Here is a 22,638-nt window from a genome sequence, read left to right on the forward strand (position 1 = left end):
CAAACTGTGCACAGTTCCTAAGTCTTTCCATGCACTTTTATGACTCAAGGAAAGCGCCTTCAATTATAAGGTGCTGTTTTGAGCTCTCCTAGCTTTGCCATTGAGCAACTGAAGCAAGCACACTTGTAGTGCATCCCCACCATCACACAATTACTGTTGTTGTTTACGCAATCCAAAACCTTTCCATTAAAATCACAATCTAGGTCAGGTGGGTATCATTTTAAAGCTTATTCTATTATCAACATGACTAGCTAAATTATAAAATACGATCTTACAGTGTTAGGCTTTCAAAAGGCACTTCAGACAAACAGATTGTAATTTTGGTGCGCATAGAATCATTACAATACGACAAACATAGGCTCATTCTGTTCAGGACAATCCAGGGTATATCCCATGTCATCCTTGTAACTGTTGCTCAAAGATAGTGATCATAAACATTGATACTGTAAATTACATGGGTTTTCAAATATGGAAATGCGAAGTGCACATTTGGAGTCGGGTGTGTGGTTTGCTTGTATGACATCAAAGCAGTATTTATTATAATCCACAATGTTTCATCTTTCAGAACACATCAACTCCTCTTGATTTACAGCATTTCACTCACTCAGACAAATGTGCAAAAGTTGCCCAATTAGCGGGAAGGATGGGGGCATCTTCTTGTCACGCGCAGTGCTCAAGTTTATAACGGCTGTCAGTCAAAACCCATTCAGCGCTGTGAAGCGGAGAGCCTGAGCTCTAACGTCATGTATAGCATGTTACTGTACAGCCACTGCATTCCAATTTAAGCACTTCAATGACAAAATCTGCCATTTTCAACCCACATACGGGATGACACCTACACACACACACACACACACACACACACACACACACACACACACACACACACACACACACACTGCAATTAGTACACAGCACAACTAATGATTCATTATGTTCCTAACACCCTGGTCCACGGTTACTACCCTTTCCCAGGGTCGTTGTCTACTAATTACTGCAGTCCATTGCCAATGAGTGAATGCATTGTGAAGCTGTTTCTTGATGGGAATATCTATACCCTCATAAGAAGAGGTTGTCTCTTTCTATTTGTTCATGGTTAGTGTCTAAAATCCCTCTCACCTAATTCCTCTCACCATCCTATAATTATGTATCATTCGTCCGCTGTGCGGTGGAAGTCCCTGGAGGGGTGAGGAGGTGGGGTGAGACTATTGATGTTCTGGGGAGCGGGCAGCTGGCTGCTGTTGACTTTCCAGCAAGGCAGCTTAAACTCTGCATCCCCTCACCTCCTCTCCCTCCTCTGCTTCATCCTACTCTCACTGCCGACCCTGTTCTCTTCTCTCTTTCACTGTACCTGACTTTCTTTCTTTTCATGCCTCTGCCGTTGGAGACCATTCTCTCTCTCTGTCTGGTTCTCTCTCTCACCACTTCTCTTTCTCTATATGTCTCTTTCCCCTTTCTCTCTCTCTCTCTCTCTCTCTCTCTCTCTCTCTCTCTCTCTCTCTCTCTCTCTCTCTCTCTCTCTCTCTCTCTCTCTCTCTCTCTCTCTCTCTCTCTCTCTCTCTCTCTCTCTCTCTCTCTCGCTCCCTCTCTCCCTCTCTCTCCTAATAACTCTAGCGATGCCTTTAGCATTTTAAGCCAGATGGGCAGATAGCTTCAACTCACTTATTATATTTGGGGAGACCAGTCATCTAGCAGATGTCACATCTGTCATGTGGCCAAATGTCTTGCTAGTACAGTGACAATGTTGGGCTATTGAGTGTGACTACAGTCTAGGGCTAGACATGGAATAGAAAATTTTAAAAGCATGCATAAGCACTCAATTTAGCCCAGCTCTCAGCTAAACTCCAATCAAATGTTTGCCCTTGTACTTTACCTTCTACCATATAATATGCTAATTTGACAGAATTCTCTGTTTTCCTGTAGTCGACAATAAGAGTTATTTTTAGGCAGTGTTTTGATGTTTAATTTGCAGAAAGAGAGGAGTGAATAAATGAGTAACCTTTTGATTGCCTAGCCCACTTAATGAGGCAGGGGCTTTTGATGAGTGTGTTTTGATATACATGAGTAAACACACATTTCCCATGCTTATTTCCAGCGCTGTGCGTTGTTTCGTGTATCGCTTGCCTGCTGAGTTGAGAAATGCTAAACTGTTGACCCGGTGACTCCAGATGCCAGACAGGGCTGATCCCTGATTGGACTCCACGGTTTTCGCTCTGCCTAATTGGCTGAGACCCTGCTAGTGCTGCTGAGAAGAGAGAGATTGGAATGAAAGATTAGAATGTTGGAATGGAGGATCAGCGATTGCACAGATTCAGAATTCATTATTGGTTGATTGATGCAAAGTGAACAAAAAATAAGCACAGGATCTGAAAGAGCCATACACATTGATGTTGTTTTCAGGTGCTGTGTCAGAGTAAAACATGTAAATATGAGGACATTTATTCACATTTTATTTTGTGTTAATGCTTATTTTCTCACATATTTCCCATTGTTAGCATTTGAATGTGACTGTGTAATCAAAATGAAAAGACAACCACTTTGTTGGTGGTTGAAGTCAGAACATGACATATTTATAAATAGACATTTTATCATTATTGTTATTTCTATTGTTTATTTATTGATCTCCTCTCAAGCCTTCGAATGAACCAATCACTATTTGTTATTGATGTGAGAGATCAGATGGTCGTTGTGATGGCAGTTATATATTTGATCACTGGTCAATAGTCCAAGCAGAGGAAATGATGGGATGGGAGTTCTGGGTTGATTGGCTAGTATTGACGTTGCGAGTGAGGTTGAGGGTGTGTGTGTGTGTGTGCGTGTGCGTGTGCATGCAAGCGTTATAGAGTTAATGGTGTGGTGTAAATGAGTTTTGGGAGTTAATTTACCAGTGCTGGTATTGTGTTAAGGCTGAATGAAGACATTAACACCTCCTACTGATGGATAGCTGTTATGACACTGAAAGCCTTTCTCTGTTACGTATGAGTCCAACCAATGCTATGAATCAGCCAGAGAGATGGAGAAGAAGAGAGAAGTAGATACTAGAATGGACAAATAGCAGGATGTAAAATAAAAACATTAGAAGGAAATATTGCTATTGAGACAATAGGTGAAACATAGTGGGTGACCTGGAAATCCATTGGAAACACATGATATACATTGTTTGAATGATTGATGATTAGCCTACTCTAATTATAAAATGTCTCATGAATCTAATGAACTTATGATTCATGAATTGAATGATCGAATCATTCATGAACATAAACATCTAATGATGAATGATTAATGGTGGATCTCCTCTCTGTCTATCAGTTGTTCCTGTACCAGTTGTTGAGAGGTCTGTCCTACATCCACCAGAGGTATATCCTGCACCGCGACCTCAAGCCTCAAAACCTGCTCATCTCTGACACTGGAGAACTCAAACTGGCCGACTTCGGTAGGTGGCTTTGCTTTGTGTCTGACTAGCACTCTTTTGTCTTTCCGTGCTTCTCTCTCTCTTTCTCTCTCTCTCTCTCTCTCTCTCTCTCTCTCTCTCTCTCTCTCTCTCTCTCTCTCTCTCTCTCCCCTCTCTCTCTCTCTCTCTCTCTCTCTCTCTCTCTCTCTCTCTCTCTCTCTCTCTCTCTCTCTCTCTCTCTCTCTCTCTCTCTCTCTCTCTCTCCCCCCTCTCTCTCTCTCTTTCTCTCTCTCCTTGCTCTCCTCTCTTTCTCTATCTCTCTCATCTCTCTCATATCTCTCTCTCTCTCTCTTATCTCTCTCTCGCTCTCTCTTCTCACTCTCTTTGTCTCTTCTTTCTTTCTCTCTCTCGCTCTCTCTCTGTCGCTAGTGTGTGTGTGTGTGTGTTAGACATCTCCTGAAGTGGTAGCACCATATGGCCAGTCTCCTTTCATGGTGCCCAGCTCTGTAAATACTACCCACACAGTTTGACTGGTTTCCAGAGGGCATCGGCTCAGACTGGCACCACAGACCAGACAAAGACTGCCTCACTCACAGGAAATCATCCCTCTATCTCTCCATCCCTCCATCCACCCCTCCATCCACCCTTCCATCCACCCCTCCATCTATCCCTCCATCCATCCCTCTAGCCGCACAGGCAGGGGGGACACCTTCATCAATAATGTAAACCCCTCCTCATTATAGAGTAGACATATTACTGGAAGGCAATGAGAAAATAATGGACCACATGCTAAATGAGAAAGAATGGAAATCCCATGGAAATACTGCTGTGGATACACACACAGACACGGTCAGCCCTAGCCTAGGGGATCTCACTTAGATGCTGAGTAGAGGCTGGAGGCAGCGAGGTGTGTGTGTGTGTGTGTGTGTGTGTGTGTGTGTGTTTCAGTAGGAAGTTCCTGAGGCCCTAGCCTCTGCAGCAGGAATACTAAGGCCCTGACAGCTGAGGACCAGGGGCTGAACATGAACAGGGGGATAAACAGAGGGAGAGGAGGCGAGGTGGAGAGAAAGGGGAATAGAGAGGGGAGCTGAGAGGAGGGGGAGGAGATGGAGAGGAAAGGAGGAGAGAGAGAGTAGTTGGGATAAGAGTAATGGTGGTGGTGAATAGATTCAGAAGATTGCAGGGCATTGAGGAGAGGAAGAGGGTACTGGGGAATGGGAAGGGGTATAAAAGGGAGAGGAGAGGAGGAGAAGGTAGTGGGAAATGGGGATAAGGGGGAGGATTGAGGGGCTTGGAGAGAGTTAAGGGGAGGGGAGAGAGCGGGAGAGAAGGGAGGAGAAGGCTGACTGGCGGTCAGCCTCAGTGGCATGGGTTGATTTGTTTCTGGATCTGATCCAGAATCAGCCTCAGCTCTTTGTGTGTTTCTCTGTCCTAACAAGTAGCAAAAACAAAGGCAAACAAGCGAGGGTTATGAAAAGCTTAGATGGTTCGACTGAAGGACAGAACAAACTGAAGCCAACAAACTGAAGTAGTGTGTGTTTGTGTGTGTGTTTTTACGAATGTGCCAAGGTGACGGTAATCACCTATCTCACATAAACACACACACACACACACACACAGAGCGAATGGGAGAGAGGGGATCTGGACCATGACAGCTGCTGATGTGTTATTCTGGCGATGGTGTCTTGGAGCATATGGCTGTATTTTAGCCTCTCAATACACACACACACACACACACACACACACTGTACTTCACTACACACACCCTCACTCGGGTCACTAGGACACTTAACTCTCACAAGGGTCACAGACACACACACATGCACGGCTTGAACTGTCACAAGTGTGTGTTACTGTGCAGTGTGTGTCAAGTGTGTATTGGTTTATAGCAGGGTTCTTCAATTCCGGTCCTGGAGGGCCGAAACACTTCTGTTTTTTATTTCTACCTGGTAGTTAATTGCACTCACCTGGTGTCCCAGGTCTGAATTAGCCCCTGATTAGAAGGAGAGGATGAAAAACAGAGGTGTTTCGGCCCTCCAGGACCGGAATTGAAGAACCCTGGTTTATAGCATGTGTGTCAAGTGTATGCAATAGACATTTGTGTTTTCAAGCTTGACTATCATCAAAGAAGAGAGTTGTAACTATGACATGAATTGCAAATGTGTGTGTGCTCATCTGTATGTGTGTGCTCTCGTACATAAGTGTGTGTCTGTGTGTGTGTGTGTGTGTGTGTCTGTGTGTGTGTGTGTCTACGCTCTCTCAACGGGGTGTGTCTCATGTGGCGTGGATCATTCCCAGTCATTCAGCTGTGGATATCTCAGTGTATATACTATGAGAGTCGTCTCTCTCCTCTCTCCTCAGAGCAGTGTCTCTCTCCTCTCTCCTCAGAGCGGTGTCTCTCTCCTCTCTCCTCAGAGCGGTGTCTCTCTCCTCAGAGTGGTGTCTCTCTCCTCTCTCCTCAGAGCAGTGTCTCTCTCCTCTCTCCACAGAGCGGTGTCTCTCTCCTCTCTCCTCAGAGTGGTGTCTCTCTCCTCTCTCCTCAGAGCAGTGTCTCTCTCCTCTCTCCTCAGAGTGGTGTCTCTCTCCTCTCTCCTCAGAGCGGTGTCTCTCTCCTCTCTCCTCAGAGCAGTGTCTCTCTCCTCTCTCCTCAGAGTGGTGTCTCTCTCCTCTCTCTCCTCAGAGCGGTGTCTCTCTCCTTCTCTCCTCAGAGCGGTGTCTCTCTCCTCTCTCCTCAGAGTGGTGTCTCTCTCCTCTCTCCTCAGAGCGGTGTCTCTCTCCTCTCTCCTCAGAGCGGTGTCTCTCTCCTCTCTCCTCAGAGCGGTGTCTCTCTCCTCTCTCCTCAGAGTGGTGTCTCTCTCTCTCCTCAGAGCGGTGTCTCTCTCCTCTCTCCTCAGAGGGTGTCTCTCTCCTCTCTCCTCAGAGCCGGTGTCTCTCTCCTCTCTCCTCAGAGCGGTGTCTCTCTCCTCTCTCCTCAGAGCGGTGTCTCTCCCTCTCTCCTCAGAGTGGTGTCTCTCTCCTCTCTCCTCAGAGCGGTGTCTCTCTCCTCTCTCCTCAGAGCAGTGTCTCTCTCCTCTCTCCTCAGAGTGGTGTCTCTCTCCTCTCTCCTCAGAGCAGTGTCTCTCTCCTCTCTCCTCAGAGCGGTGTCTCTCTCCTCTCTCCTCAGAGCGGTGTCTCTCTCCTCTCTCCTCAGAGCGGTGTCTCTCTCCTCTCTCCTCAGAGTGGTGTCTCTCTCCTCTCTCCTCAGAGCGGTGTCTCTCTCCTCTCTCCTCAGAGCAGTATCTCTCTCCTCTCTCCTCAGAGCGGTGTCTCTCTCCTCTCTCCTCAGAGCGGTGTCTCTCTCCTCTCTCCACAGAGCGGTGTCTCTCTCCTCTCTCCTCAGAGTGGTGTCTCTCTCCTCTCTCCTCAGAGCAGTGTCTCTCTCCTCTCTCCACAGAGCGGTGTCTCTCTCCTCTCTCCTCAGAGCGGTGTCTCTCTCCTCTCTCCACAGAGCGGTGTCTCTCTCCTCTCTCCTCAGAGTGGTGTCTCTCTCCTCTCTCCTCAGAGCAGTGTCTCTCTCCTCTCTCCTCAGAGTGGTGTCTCTCTCCTCTCTCCTCAGAGAGGTGTCTCTCTCCTCTCTCCTCAGAGCGGTGTCTCTCTCCTCTCTCCTCAGAGCGGTGTCTCTCTCCTCTCTCCTCAGAGCGGTGTCTCTCTCCTCTCTCCTCAGAGCAGTGTCTCTCTCCTCTCTCCTCAGAGTGGTGTCTCTCTCCTCTCTCCTCAGAGCGGTGTCTCTCTCCTCTCTCCTCAGAGCGGTGTCTCTCTCCTCTCTCCTCAGAGCAGTATCTCTCTCCTCTCTCCTCAGAGCAGAGTCTCTCTCTCTCTCCTCAGAGTGGTGTCTCTCTCCTCAGAGCAGTGTCTCTCTCCTCTCTCCTCAGAGCAGTGTCTCTCTCCTCTCTCCTCAGAGCAGTGTCTCTCTCCTCTCTCCTCAGAGCGGTGTCTCTCTCCTCTCACCTCAGAGCAGTGTCTCTCTCCTCTCTCCTCAGAGCGGTGTCTCTCTTCCCTCACCTCAGAGCAGTGTCTCTCTCCTCTTTCCTCAGAGCAGTGTCTCTCTCCTCTCTCCTCAGAGCAGTGTCTCTCTCCTCTCTCCTCAGAGTGGTGTCTCTCTCCTCTCTCCTCAGAGCGGTGTCTCTCTCCTCTCTCCTCAGAGCGGTGTCTCTCTCCTCTCTCCTCAGAGCAGTATCTCTCTCCTCTCTCCTCAGAGCAGAGTCTCTCTCCTCTCTCCTCAGAGTGGTGTCTCTCTCCTCAGAGCAGTGTCTCTCTCCTCTCTCCTCAGAGCAGTGTCTCTCTCCTCTCTCCTCAGAGCAGTGTCTCTCTCCTCTCTCCTCAGAGCGGTGTCTCTCTCCTCTCACCTCAGAGCAGTGTCTCTCTCCTCTCTCCTCAGAGCGGTGTCTCTCTTCCCTCACCTCAGAGCAGTGTCTCTCTCCTCTTTCCTCAGAGCAGTGTCTCTCTCCTCTCTCCTCAGAGCAGTGTCTCTCTCCTCTCTCCTCAGAGCAGTGTCTCTCTCCTCTCTCCTCAGAGCAGTGTCTCTCTCCTCAGAGCAGTATCTCTCTCCTCTCTCCTCAGAGCGGTGTCTCTCTCCTCTCTCCTCAGAGCAGTGTCTCTCTCCTCTCTCCTCAGAGCAGTGTCTCTCTCCTCTCTCCTCAGAGCGGTGTCTCTCTCTCCTCAGAGCAGTGTCTCTCTCCTCTCTCCTCAGAGCGGTGTCTCTCTCCTCAGAGCAGTGTCTCTCTCCTCTCTCCTCAGAGCGGTGTCTCTCTCCTCTCTCCTCAGAGCGGTGTCTCTCTCCTCCTCAGAGCAGTGTCTCTCTCCTCTCTCCTCAGAGCGGTGTCTCTCTCCTCTCTCCTCAGAGCAGTGTCTCTCTCCTCTCTCCTCAGAGCAGTGTCTCTCTCCTCTCTCCTCAGAGCAGTGTCTCTCTCCTCTCTCCTCAGAGTGGTGTCTCTCTCCTCTCTCCTCAGAGCAGTGTCTCTCTCCTCTCTCCTCAGAGCGGTGTCTCTCTCCTCTCTCCTCAGAGCAGTGTCTCTCTCCTCTCTCCTCAGAGCGGTGTCTCTCTCCTCTCTCCTCAGAGCGGTGTCTCTCTCCTCTCTCCTCAGAGCGGTGTCTCTCTCCTCTCTCCTCAGAGCAGTATCTCTCTCCTCTCTCCTCAGAGCAGAGTCTCTCTCCTCTCTCCTCAGAGCGGTGTCTCTCTCCTCAGAGCAGTGTCTCTCTCCTCTCTCCTCAGAGCAGTGTCTCTCTCCTCTCTCCTCAGAGCAGTGTCTCTCTCCTCTCTCCTCAGAGCGGTGTCTCTCTCCTCTCACCTCAGAGCAGTGTCTCTCTCCTCTCTCCTCAGAGCGGTGTCTCTCTTCCCTCTCCTCAGAGCAGAGTCTCTCTCCTCTCTCCTCAGAGCGGTGTCTCTCTCCTCAGAGCAGTGTCTCTCTCCTCTCTCCTCAGAGCAGTGTCTCTCTCCTCTCTCCTCAGAGCAGTGTCTCTCTCCTCTCTCCTCAGAGCGGTGTCTCTCTCCTCTCACCTCAGAGCAGTGTCTCTCTCCTCTCTCCTCAGAGCGGTGTCGCTCTTCCCTCACCTCAGAGCAGTGTCTCTCTCCTCTTTCCTCAGAGCAGTGTCTCTCTCCTCAGAGCAGTGTCTCTCTCCTCTCTCCTCAGAGCAGTGTCTCTCTCCTCTCTCCTCAGAGCAGTGTCTCTCTCCTCTCTCCTCAGAGCAGTGTCTCTCTCCTCAGAGCAGTATCTCTCTCCTCTCTCCTCAGAGCGGTGTCTCTCTCCTCTCTCCTCAGAGCAGTGTCTCTCTCCTCTCTCCTCAGAGCAGTGTCTCTCTCCTCTCTCCTCAGAGCGGTGTCTCTCTCTCCTCAGAGCAGTGTCTCTCTCCTCTCTCCTCAGAGCGGTGTCTCTCTCCTCAGAGCAGTGTCTCTCTCCTCTCTCCTCAGAGCGGTGTCTCTCTCCTCTCTCCTCAGAGCGGTGTCTCTCTCCTCTCTCCTCAGAGCAGTGTCTCTCTCCTCTCTCCTCAGTGCGGTGTCTCTCTCCTCTCTCCTCAGAGCAGTGTCTCTCTCCTCCTCAGAGCAGTGTCTCTCCCCTCTCTCCTCAGAGCGGTGTCTCTCTCCTCTCTCCTCAGAGCAGTGTCTCTCTCCTCTCTCCTCAGAGCAGTGTCTCTCTCCTCTCTCCTCATAGCAGTGCCTCTCTCCTCAGAGCGGTGTCTCTCTCCTAAGAGCGGTGTCTCTCTCCTCAGAGCAGTGTCTCTCTCCTCTCTCCTCAGAGCAGTGTCTCTCTCCTCTCTCCTCAGAGCGGTGTCTCTTTCCTCTCTCCTCAGAGCAGTGTCTCTCTCCTCTCTCCTCAGAGCAGTGTCTCTCTCCTCAGAGCGGTGTCTCTCTCCTCAGAGCGGTGTCTCTCTCCTCCTCAGAGCGGTGTCTCTCTCCTCTCTCCTCAGAGCGGTGTCTCTCTCCTCTCTTATCCTGCTCCAGTCAAAGGGCCCGGGGCCAACTCCATCTCTGCTAATTGTATCCATTGTATGGCAGCAGAAAGGGAAAGTTGGGCTCTCCTCTCTCTCTCTGATTGTCTTTGTTCTCTGCCCTACTGTGTGGAGGAGCCTCACAAAGACCATTTCCTCCACAATCACACTTCATTACGTCTACCTTGAAACAGACACAGGCTACTGTGGGAGGTATTATAAGACTATCACCATGTTCTGTGCTGAGCTGGTAGTGAAACAGCACAAACAAATGTCCCCTAGGTACCCTGAAAACAATGCTGCAAACCACAATCATCTTGCAAATACCTATCCGGCCATTGGTTTAACAATCAACCAATAGATACAGTATATTGCAGTGATGATGTCACTTGTTCTATACAGTATCCACAAATATATATGTTAGTTTTGAAGACGCTGCATTATCTCCCTCCCTCCCTTGTGTGTGTGTGTGTGTGTGTGCGTGTGTGCGTTTGTGTGTGTGTGTGTGTGTGTGCTGGAGGGCACTGTTTAGTTTCTCTCCTAGGGATTCGAGTCACTCAGAGTGTTGGGATTGGTGTGTGTGTGTGTGTGTGTGTGTGTGTGTGTGTGTGTGTGTGTGTGCGTGTGTTGTAGTGATAATGTTTAAAGACAGCTGGTGAGGATAATGATCTGTGGAGAATGCAGCAATGTGACAATGGAGATGCAGGAATCTGGTTGGAACGTCGGAGGAATCCGCATGGAACGCCAGGACTTCCCGTGTGTGCTGTTACCTACACCCAGACACATAGGCCCTACAGGGAGGGGAGGGTGTGTGTGGGTGTGTGTGTGTGTGTGTGTCTCTGTCTGTCTGTCTGTCTGTGCATGTATGCATGTATGCAGGTAATGACCTGACTAGGATTTGTGCTGTTTGCTGCCTATCTCATTAGGGATCACTTAGTGTGGTGAAACGGGCTGTGATAGAGAGACAGAGAGGCAGGCTGTGATAGACAGACAGAGAGGCAGGCTGTGATAGACAGACAGAGAGGCAGGCTGTGATAGACAGACAGAGAGGCAGGCTGTGATAGACAGACAGAGAGGCAGGCTGTGATAGACAGACAGAGAGGCAGGCTGTGATAGACAGACAGAGAGGCAGCCTGTGATAGACAGACAGAGAGGCAGGCTGTGATAGACAGACAGAGAGGCAGGTGGCAGGTGATCCACCACAGACCTGTAGGTATTACTACTGGATATGAGAGGAGAAGTGGGGAGAATCACAGGACGTTGGACAGCCCATGTCTAGATGAATGAATTAATTCACCATGCGAGCCAACTGTCTTTCAGGGGATTTTCTTAACAGAGGAAAGAAAACAGTTTTCTGATCCTAAATACTAGTTTTGCTTGTTTGAGTGTGTCTGTATGTCATTTACTGTAGCACATATGTGTCCAGAATGGTTATTTCTGCCATGACTGCTGCAACATATCATCATCATCTGTACTGCTGCAACATATCATCATCATCTGTACTGCTGCAACATATCATCATCATCTGTACTGCTGCAACATATCATCATCATCTGTACTGCTGCAACATATCATCATCATCTGTACTGCTGCAACATGTCATCATCATCTGTACTGCTGCAACATATCATCATCATCTGTACTGCTGCAACATATCATCATCATCTGTACTGCTGCAACATATCATCATCATCTGTACTGCTGCAACATATCATCATCATCTGTACTGCAGCAACATATCATCATCATCTGTACTGCTGCAACATATCATCATCATCTGTACTGCAGCAACATATCATCATCATCTGTACTGCTGCAACATATCATCATCATCTGTACTGCTGCAACATATCATCATCATCTGTACTGCTGCAACATATCATCATCATCTGTACTGCAGCAACATATCATCATCATCTGTACTGCTGCAACATATCATCATCATCTGTACTGCTGCAACATATCATCATCATCTGTACTGCTGCAACATATCATCATCATCTGTACTGCTGCAACATATCATCATCATCTGTATGCAGATGTGATGTGATGATGTGATTTTGGGGATTAAGTGGTTGGATAAGTAATGCTTGAAAATGCAGCTTTCCTTTCAAATGTGAGATACTTCCAGATGATAGCAGAATGTCAGTAATCAGAATATTGATTGATGATGTGTAGTGTGTGTCTTATTGATGTTGGACAGAGCAGTTCTGTGGTCTTCCTCTTCCCTCGCATGTCCTGGGGGCAGTGTGTGTGTGTGTGTGTATGTGTGTGCGTACATGTGTGTGTGTGTGGGAACCAAAATGTTAATGTCCTGATCCCAGACCATGAAGAAGCAATAGCAGTATGCATGCCACGCCATGTAGACACACACACACACAAGCACGCACACACGCACGTCACACATTACCCAGATTCTATCAGACCAGCCATAAATTACCTGCCAAGCGCACACAATCCGTTATTGCCACCAGAAACCTGTGCAAGTATGCTAAATTACTTCCAAAGCATTATAGCATATTTTAAAGCCATTTTATTCCTCATTTTGTTATATATATATTTGAGATATGATGAGCAGGGGGTATTATTACATATTACACGATCAGACATTCATCATCATATATTAGACTGGGTTGATGCAGGAGAGGAGTGACACATTATTTAATTTACCCTGTTTTGTATTCTGGCTACACATTTCATGACGGAAACAAATTGTGCATTTGCAGCATCTGCAAGATTGATTTTCAGTGTTTTTTGTAATGATGAATCCTGGTATTTATAAAGAAAATAATCATTTTTAGGTATAACTTGTTTCTTTCTCCCTGTGGATTTAGACACAGCAGCCGAGGAGGTGAGGAGGAGGAGGAGGAGGAGGAGGAGGAGGAGGAGAAGGAGGAGGCTACACAGAGCTATCTGAAAGTCATATAACTTCAGAGTAAACTTCAAAAGAAGGCTTGGGTTGTTTGTCCCAGGGGGGATATGGAGTCTATTTCAGTCTCCTCTCTGGCTGTATTCTTCTTCATCCCCCACTTCTCTTCCTCCTCCTCTCCTGCCCTCTGTTCTCTGACCCCTGGTGTTGCCATGGGGACACAGTGTGATGTATAATTCACTACTGACCTTCACACCCAGGGCTACCTGTATGTGTGTGTGTGTGTGTGTGTGTGTGTGTGTGTGTGTGTGTGTGTGTGTGTGTGTGTGTGTGTGTGTGTGTGTGTGTGTGTGTGTGTGTGTGTGTGTGTGTGTGTGTGTGTGTGTGTGCTTGCCTGCATATACGTACGTGGGTGTGTGACCTTCATCCCGGGGCGACCTGGAATGGAAGGCCAGCCAGGAGCCACAGTGGTTGTATAGAGTGAAACTGTCGTCTCAATGCCAGGGGTGTCAGTATTTGAAGGTATGAAGGTGTAGTAGGTCTCTCAGGTATTCTCAGATGTAGAATGTCAGGGCCACCGGGCGCTCACCATTTTGTAGAAAGAGCATGGTATCCATCCGCCTATTTCATGCTGTTACCGTGGTGACTACACTGGAGGAGGAGAGGAGGAGAGGGAATTCAATCATCTAGGTCCTGGAGTGCAAATACAGTACACACTCCCACTATTTCCTATCACTCCCTCTCTCTCTCCCTCCATCCCTCTCCTCCGTCTACCTTCCCTCCCTGCCTTTCTCTCTCCATCTCTTTATCATACAGATTAGTCTACAGCCAGACAACCCATATACTGTAACTACCCCATCAGTCTATTACTCTGGCCTTTTTATGTTGATTAGACCTGTTCTCCCTGCTCATGCCCTGCGTTAACCTCACAGTCCCCCCTACACACACACACACACACACACACACACACACACACACACACACACACACACACACACACACACACACAAACACTCACACTTCACACCACCCACAATGTAAATTATAGGCTTTCAGTGTATCTAGGAAATTGGTCTCTCCTCTCTGTGACACAGCCTATTGTTTACAGGTCAGATTAGTCTGTAAATTACAGTGTTACTGTGAGGAAGCCTGGCTCAACCTCCATCTCTCCTGGAAGCCTGGGTCTGTTCTGGCATAGGGACATGTTAACTACCCCCTGCCCTGCCATCACCCTACACACACACACACACACACACACACACATGCACACACATGCACACAACACCACACAGGGGGGCTGGCACCAGGGGCAAGAATGTCTTGGCTGTTTAAGCTAAATGCTTTAATGAACCAGTCTCACCACCTGGGAGGACAGCTAGCTAAATGCCACCAGACTCATTAAAACTATCTGGCTCTGCACTGCCAGCACACACATAGTTCACACACATAATCCTGTACCGTCAGCTTAGGGAGCGGTGTCCTTGATGTTAGATGTAGTGTATGGAGATGGTCTGTTGTAGCTTTGAATATGTCTGATTGGTATTCTGATAGCCCTGGTCCTGTTGCTACCCAGGCTCCATGTCAAAGAGCACCTCAGGCAAAACCTGCTCTGCTTTGCACCAGTCAGCTTTTCTCTCATCTTATGGAGCCTCAGTGGAGGGCATTCAATGATAAAGTTAACATATACCCTGTGTTTCTGTTTCCACTTTTTGTTCCTTACAGTGTGTGTGTGTTTATTACAGTGTGTGTGTGTTCTCTCCTGCAGGTCTGGCGCGGGCTAAGTCAGTCCCCAGCCACACCTACTCCAATGAGGTGGTGACCCTGTGGTACCGTCCCCCTGATGTCCTCCTGGGATCCACAGACTACTCCACCTGCCTGGACATGTGGTGGGTAGTACCTCTGACCTTTAACCCCTGACCCCCTTCTTCTTGCCACATCCCTCTCCACAACAGGGGAATACTGCCTCATCTGGATCAGATAAGGTGTGAACCCCACAGAGAGCCACAGACAGCTGTGTGAAAGTGTTCCATAGGGAGGTGAGGGAGAGACCTGGCCATGTCTGTCTGGGGTTGAGAAGAAGCTGGGAGACCTGGCCATGTCTCTGTCTGGGGGTGAGAAGAAGCTGGGAGACCTGGCCATGTCTGTCTGGGGTTGAGAAGAAGCTGGGAGACCTGGCCATGTCTGTCTGGGGGTGAGAAGAAGCTGGGAGACCTGGCCATGTCTGTCTGGGGTTGAGAAGAAGCTGGGAGACCTGGCCATGTCTCTGTCTGGGGGTGAGAAGAAGCTGGGAGACCTGGCCATGTCTGTCTGGGGTTGAGAAGAAGCTGGGAGACCTGGCCATGTCTCTGTCTGGGGGTGAGAAGAAGCTGGGAGACCTGGCCATGTCTCTGTCTGGGGGTGAGAAGAAGCTGGGAGACCTGGCCATGTCTCTGTCTGGGGTTGAGAAGAAGCTGGGAGACCTGGCCATGTCTCTGTCTGGGGTTGAGAAGAAGCTGGGAGACCTGGCCATGTCTCTGTCTGGGGGTTGAAAAGAAGCTGGGAGACCTGGCTGAGGCTGAGGCTGAGGCTGAGGCTGAGGCTGAGTATGGACAGACATGGGGATTTACTGAGGACATGGACAGACTGAGGCCTTCCTATTGCGGCAGACAGACAGCTTTAGTCAGGATATGGACAGGGGTCTTCCAGAGCTTCCAAATGATCCGTGACCATGTCGATCTATGGACAGGCAGTCCTCGGGGATGCACCTTTCCAAGGACCCCAGCTGCATCCCACCGCGGGCAATGAATGCATAGCGGGGGAGAGGTAGAGGCAGGGGGTTAGGAGGGCAGTAGAGCAGGTGGGCAAATCCTCAGGGCACTTTTCCACTCCACCGAGACTGGAGCCACTCAACATAGAAAGACCTATACCATCACTTGGAAAGCAGTGTTCCATGAACAAGCAACACTCACAGTGACCGCAGTGCGCTCAGTTCTGGTTCACTGGTTGGGGTAACAGTCTGTCTGTCCCATATCCGTCAAACCACAGGACAGGTTATAGGATCAGATCTGGATTTGGTAGAGAGAAGGAAAGGGAAGAATTGGGTCGAACAGAACAGGGATTCTTCCTCTAGTCTATTTTTATGGCTGTTATCGCCTCAGTGAGCCTGCCATTTCACCAGGCACCTGTCAGTCAAGCTGACAGACCACTGTGGACACAGACAGCCCAGCCAGACAGACAGAGAGAGGTGTGAGAGGAAGTGGGTAGGATGTGGTTGAAATCCTGTCGTTTTCACACTGTTATTAGCAGGTTTGATCCCTCTCCCTGCCAAGCCAAAACCTCTGTATCTGATTAAACACCAGTCTCTATATAAAGATCTAAGAAAAATCTAAACACTATGGTGATGAAACTGTATTGTTCAACCCAGCACCTACTTCCATCCATTGGACTTCTAGAAATGTATATGGCTCTTCCTGGTCTATAGGTACATTATGGAGATGGATGTTTTCAAAAATGAATTAAGGAGTGTGGAGTGTTAAGGGGGATGAAAGTGATGCTGGTGGTTGTCTCTCTCTCTTTCTCCCTCTCTCGTTCTCTCTCCCTCTCTATTTCTATTTATCTGTGTGGCTGCTCAGGACTGCTCAACCTTAGCCGGGTCATGCAGAGATGGAGGGAAGGAGAGAGGGAGTAGTGTGCACTGGTCCAGAAAGTGAATCTGTCAGGAAACAATAGCTCTCTGACAAATGGGCTCTGACACCTGTTTAAACACACACACACACACACACACACCACTCTCCAGAACTGGCCACCTCTCTCTCTCCATCCCTCTCTCCTTCTCTCTCCGCTGGGCATCCCATTATCCAACCATCACCACACACAGTTAGTCTTCTGAACAAACACTTTACTGGAGCTAAATCTTCTAGGAAATCAAGACATCAGCCATAGATTAAGCTAGGCCCATCGCCCATCTCCCGGCTATCTACCTCTCTGTCAACCGGACGGGACCACCTAGTGTTGACACGGAGCCCCGCCGATCCTACACGACTGGTCTGCGGACGAAATCGTCTGATGTGGTTACGACGTTAACCACAAAGATTCCATCCATCTGCTAGCCCTGGCCCGCTAGCCGTGGCCTCTTACTAGTGCTTCACCACCGGACCTTATGATAACTCAGCTATACAGCTGATATCTGCTGGACTGTTCCTTTTTACGGTACTACATCCTGTTTATGTTTAGCCTCAGCCCAAACATGGTTAGTTTATTGTTGTTTCGGTTATTTCTAATTGTACTATATCACTGTAGACCCCCAGCCTAGCTAAACCTGCATTAGATAGCTCCTTTGCACCTCCCCTATACACGCGGAGACCGACTCAATTGATGACTCTAGCGATGCTATCTCTTTCATTGTTACCCAACGCTTAGGGTTACCTCCACTTTACTCATATCCTTCCATATCCTTGTCTGTACATAATGCCCTGAATCTTTTCTATAACACCCGGAAATCTGCCCCCTTTATTCTATGTACCCAACGCACTAGAAGACCAGTTCTTAAAGCCTTTAGCCGTATCCTTATTCTAGTCCTCCTCTGTTCCTCTGGTGATGTAGAGGCTAACCCAGGCCCTGCAGTCCTCAGTATCACTCCTACTCCCCAGGCGCTATCATTTGATGACTTCTGTAATCGCAAAAGTCTTGGTTTCTTGCACATAAATATCAGAAGTCTACTTCCTAAGTTTGAGTTATTCACTGCGTTAGCACACTCTGCCAACCCTGATGTTCTAGCAGTGTCTGAATCCTGGCTCAGGAAGGCCACCAAAAATTCTGAAATTTCCATCCCCAACTATAACATTTTCCGTCTAGATAGAACTGCCAAAGGGGGTGGAGTTGCAATCTACTGTAGAGATAGCCTGCAGAGCTCTATCATACTATCCAGGTCTGTGCCCAAACAGTTTGAGCTTCTACTTCTAAAAATCCACCTTTCCAGAAATAAGTCTCTCACTGTTGCCGCTTGCTACAGACCCCCTCAGCCCCCAGCTGTGCCCTGGACACCATATGTGAATTGATTGCCCCCATTTATCCTCAGAGTTTGTACTGCTTGGTGACCTAAATTGGGATATGCTTAATACCCCAGCCATCCTACAATCCAAGCTAGATGCCCTCAACCTCACGCAAATTATCAACGAACCTACCAGGTACAACCCTAAATCCGTAAACATGGGTACCCTCATAGATATCATCCTGACTAACATACCCTCTAAATACACCTCAGCTGTCTTCAACCAGGATCTCAGCGATCACTGCCTTATTGCCTGCGTCCGTAACGGGTCCGCGGTCAAACGACCACCCCTCATCACTGTCAAACGCTCCCTAAAACACTTTAGCGAGGAGGCCTTCCTAATTGACCTGGCCCAGGTATCCTGGATGGATATAGATCTCATTCCGTCAGTAGAGGATGCCTGGTTGTTCCTTAAAAGTAATTTCCTCTCAATCTTAAATAAACATGCCCCATTCAAAAATACAGAACTAAGAACCGATATAGCCCCTGGTTCTCCTCAGACTTGACTGCCCTTGACCAGCACAAAAACATCCTGTGGCGTACAGCATTAGCATCAAATAGCCCCTGCGATATGCAACTTTTCAGGGAAGTTAGGAACCAATATACACAAGCAGTCAGGAAAGCAAAGGCTAACTTTTTCAAACAGAAATTTGCATCCTGTAGCACTAACTCCAAAAAGTTTTGGGACACTGTAAAGTCCATGGAGAATAAGAGCACTTCCTCCCAGCTGCCCACTGCACTGAGGCTAGGAAACACTATCACCACCCGATAAATCTACAATAATCGAGAATTTCAACAAGCATTTTGCTACAGCTGGCCATGCTTTCCATCTGGCTACCACTAACCCGGCCACCAACTCTGCACCCTCTGCTGCAACTTGCCCATGCCCCCCGCTTCTCCTTCACACAAATTCAGACAGCTGATGTTTTGAAAGCGCTGCAAAATCTGGACCCCTACAAATCAGCTGGGCTAGACAATCTGGACCCTTTCTTTCTAAAACTAGCCGCCGAAATTGTCGCTACCCCTATTACTAGTCTGTTCAACCTCTCTTTCATAACGTCTGAGATCCCCAGAGATTGGAAAGCTGCCGCGGTCATCCCCCTCTTCAAAGGGGGTGACACTCTAGATCCAAATTGCTACAGACCTATATCCATCCTGCCCTGCCTTTCAAAGTATTCGAAAGCCAAGTTAACAAACAGATAATTGACCATTTCGAATACCACCGTACCTTCTCCGCTATGCAATCCGGTTTCCGAGCTGGTCACGGGTGCACTTCAGCCACGCTCAAGGTCCTAAACGATATTATAACCGCGATTGATAATAGACAGTACTGTGCAGCCGTCTTCATCGACCTGGCCAAGGCTTTCGACTCTGTCAACCACCGCATTCTTATTGGCAGACTAAATAGCCTTGGTTTCTCAAATGACTGCCTCGCCTGGTTCACCAACTACTTCTCAGATAGAGTTCAGTGTGTCAAATCGGAGGGCCTGTTGTCTGGACCTATGGCAGTCTCTATGGGGGTGCCACAGGGTTCAATTCTTGGGCCGACACTTTTCTCCGTGTATATCAATGATGTCGCTCTTGCTGCTGGTGACTCTCAGATCCACCTCTACGCAGACGACACCATTTTGTATACATCTGGCCCTTCATTGGACACTGTGTTAACAAACCTCCAAACGAGCTTCAATGCCATACAACAATCCTTCAGTAGCCTCCAACTGCTCTTAAACACTAGTAAAACTAAATGCATGCTTTTCAATCGAACGCTGCTGGCACCCGCCCACCCGACTAGAATCACCACTCTCGACGGGTCTGACCTAGAGTATGTGGACAACTACAAATACCTAGGTGTCTGGTTAGACTGTAAACTCAACTTCCAGACTCACATAAAGAATCTCCAATCCAAAGTTAAATCTAGAATCGGCTTCCTATTTCGCAACAAAGCCTCCTTCACTCATGCTGCCAAACATGCCCTCGTAAAACTGACTATCCTACCGATCCTTGACTTCGGCGATGTCATTTACAAAATAGCCTCCAACACTCTACTCAGCAAATTGGATGTAGTCTATCACAGTGCCATCCGTTTTGTCTCCAAAGCCCCATACACTACCCACCACTGTGACCTGTACGCTCTTGTTGGCTGGTCCTCACTACATGTTAGTCGTCAAACCCACTGGCTCCAGGCCATCTATAAATCACTGCTAGGCAAATCCCCGCCTTATCTTAGCTCATTGGTCACCATAGCAGCACCCACCCGTAGTCTGCGCTCCAGCAGGTATATCTCACTGGTCATTCCCAAAGCCAACACCTCCTTTGGCCGCCATTCCTTCCAGTTCTCTGCTGCCAATGACTGGAACGAATTGCAAAAATCTCTGAAGCTGGAGACTCTTATCTCCCTCAATAACTTTAAGCATCAGTTGTCAGAGCACCTTACCGATCACTGCACCTGTACACAGCCCATCTGAAATTAGCCCACCCAACTACCTCATCCCTATATTGTTATTTATTTTGCTCATTTGCACCCCAGTATCTCTATTTGCACATAATCTCTTGCACATCTAGCATTCCAGTGCTAATACTATTGTAATTATTCTGCACTATAGCCTATTTATTGCCTTACCTCCATAACTTGCTACATTTGCACACACTGTATATATATTTTCTGTTGTATTTCTGACTTTTATGTTTTTTACCCCATATGTAACTCTGTGTTGTTGTTTTATTGCACTACTATGCTTTATCTTGGCCAGGTCGCAGTTGTAAATGAGAACCTGTTCTCAACTGGCTTACCTGGTTAAATAAAGGTGAAATAAAAAATAAAAAAATAAAAAATAATAAATTAAGATATTCCCCAAGAGTGAACCATTTGCCTTTCAAAATATACTGTGCATTTCTACAAAGCCATTTGAGTACACTATAGATTCATTAATGATGAATTATAGTTGTGGATATTAGTATTCTTCATAGAGGGGTTCAAATGTTTATTGCTGATGGATCTGGAGCTCTCCGACTCTGTGGATGCTGTCTGTGTGTCTCTAATGTGGATGCTGTCTGTGTGTCTCCAGGGGTGTGGGCTGCATCTTCATCGAGATGATCCAAGGAGTGGCAGCTTTCCCTGGGATGAAGGACATCCAGGATCAGCTGGAAAGGATATTCCTGGTGAGTCAGCTGTGTGTTTGTGTGTACGTGCGTACACAATATGTCTAGGCTGTCACCGATACACAACATCTCAATCTCCTCTCAGTTGTGAACCAATAGGAAACAGTCCCACTTTGAGCACATGCAGTACCTATCTGAATGATGTGATCTGAATAATTGTTGATTGACCAATTGACTGCGTTTACTGTGTACTTGAGTACTTGTGTACTTGAGCAGTAACCTCTGGCTCTTGATCTAATCAGTGTGAGGTCTGTGGGCCTCTTTACCTCGAGGTCATATAGCTATTGAATTCCTCCTCTAGATGCTTATTAAAATAACCTGTGAATAGGGAATAATAGGGGTGGTAGATAGATTGATAGATATATTTCTGAACAGGACTCAGGGCCTGACTGCATCAATATTTTATAGCTGTGTGAGGTCTCATGAATCCCATAATCAGCTCCTCTGTCCTCCTCCATAATTCCCCCCATCAGCAGAATTGAAGTGGAGTGTTAATGGGGGCAGATGTGATGAATTCATATTCATTCATCCTCTGAAACGAGTTAATAATTAATGCAGACAATTACTGAGATGAGAGGATGGGAGAGAGGAAGAGAGGGATGAGGAAAGAGAGAGAAAGATAGAGAGAGCGAGACGGAGGTCGGCAGAGTCAGGAGTCAGGTGTGAAGACAAAGAGACAAAGCGGTTCGGTTTGTTTTGCCGAGGGCTGTCGGGATAAGTGTGTGTGGGTGTGTGCTTCTGTGTGTGTCTGTGTGTTTGTCAGTGTGTGTGTGTGTGTGTGTGTGTGCGTGCGTGCGTGCGTGTGTGTAGGTATTTATGCCCCAGGCAGGGGATCTTACACAAAGCATCCTAGGAGGACAGATAGCATGGGAGAGAGATACTGTATAAAAGCATTTTATTGATTGTCTGTTTTTCCAAAGAGAAAATTGGGGCTGTCTGCTCTCCTCACATCTGTAAGATTACCCCCAAAACCCCAGCCCTCTCATCCCGCTGCATCCACCCAGTACACCCCTTCAAAACACAGACACAAAGAGAGAGGGGAAGAGGGGAAAGAGTGAAAAGAGGGGAGAGTCCCAGTAGTGGGATGGCCTGTCCCCAGCTTGGGTATCGATGGGGCACACCTGCACCCCTGTTGGCCTGGCAGCAGGTCCTTGGAGGGGGTCTGTGTGCCCTTTAGCAGGTTGCAGGTGGATAGGAGGGGGGGAGCAAGCGGTGGAAGAGGGTTTGGGGGGTGGGGGGGGGATGGGGAAGGGGGCTGTCTGACTGTGTCTGAGGTAAAATGAAAATGTTATCCAGTGGAGATAAAGGTTTTCCTCAGCAAACACCCCTTGGGTGCCTAGGTGGTCCGGATATGAGGAAAGGAGAAGAGAAGAGAAGAGAAGAGAAGAGAAGAGAAGAGAAGAGAAGAGAAGAGAAGAGAAGAGAAGAGAAGAGAAGAGAAGAGAAGAGAAGAGAAGAGAAGAGAAGAGAAGAGAAGAGAAGAGGAGAGGAGAGGAGAGGAGAGGAGGAGGGGGTGGTGGGATAAAGTCTGACAGGTCTATATTGTGTTCTGATTATCCTCTCCTCTCCTTACTCTCACCATATTTCGAAGACCTTATGAATCCCCAGTTTATAGAGGATCAGACCTGTGTAGGTAATAACATAGCCCACACAGCCCCTGTAAGCCATACATATGAGGAGGCCAGAGATGTGCTTATACTAGGCTTACAGTCTTACCTTGACTGT

General features: G+C 48.1%; 1 protein-coding gene across 4 annotated transcripts in view; it reads left to right on the plus strand.

The window, feature by feature from the left end:
* LOC121586015 (cyclin-dependent kinase 14) overlaps window positions 1-22,638 on the plus strand; it is a 176,656-nt gene that overhangs the window by 66,987 nt on the left and 87,031 nt on the right. For all 4 annotated transcript variants that reach the window (XM_041902433.2, XM_041902430.1, XM_041902431.2 and 1 more), the window contains 3 exons: window positions 3,310-3,433; window positions 14,491-14,611; window positions 20,820-20,913. In XM_041902433.2, the coding sequence (XP_041758367.1) occupies window positions 3,310-3,433; window positions 14,491-14,611; window positions 20,820-20,913 (339 nt within the window). The remainder of the gene's footprint in view (window positions 1-3,309; window positions 3,434-14,490; window positions 14,612-20,819; window positions 20,914-22,638) is intronic.

Source organism: Coregonus clupeaformis, chromosome 17 (genome assembly GCF_020615455.1).
Source record: "Coregonus clupeaformis isolate EN_2021a chromosome 17, ASM2061545v1, whole genome shotgun sequence".
Taxonomy (NCBI): Eukaryota; Metazoa; Chordata; class Actinopteri; order Salmoniformes; family Salmonidae; genus Coregonus; species Coregonus clupeaformis.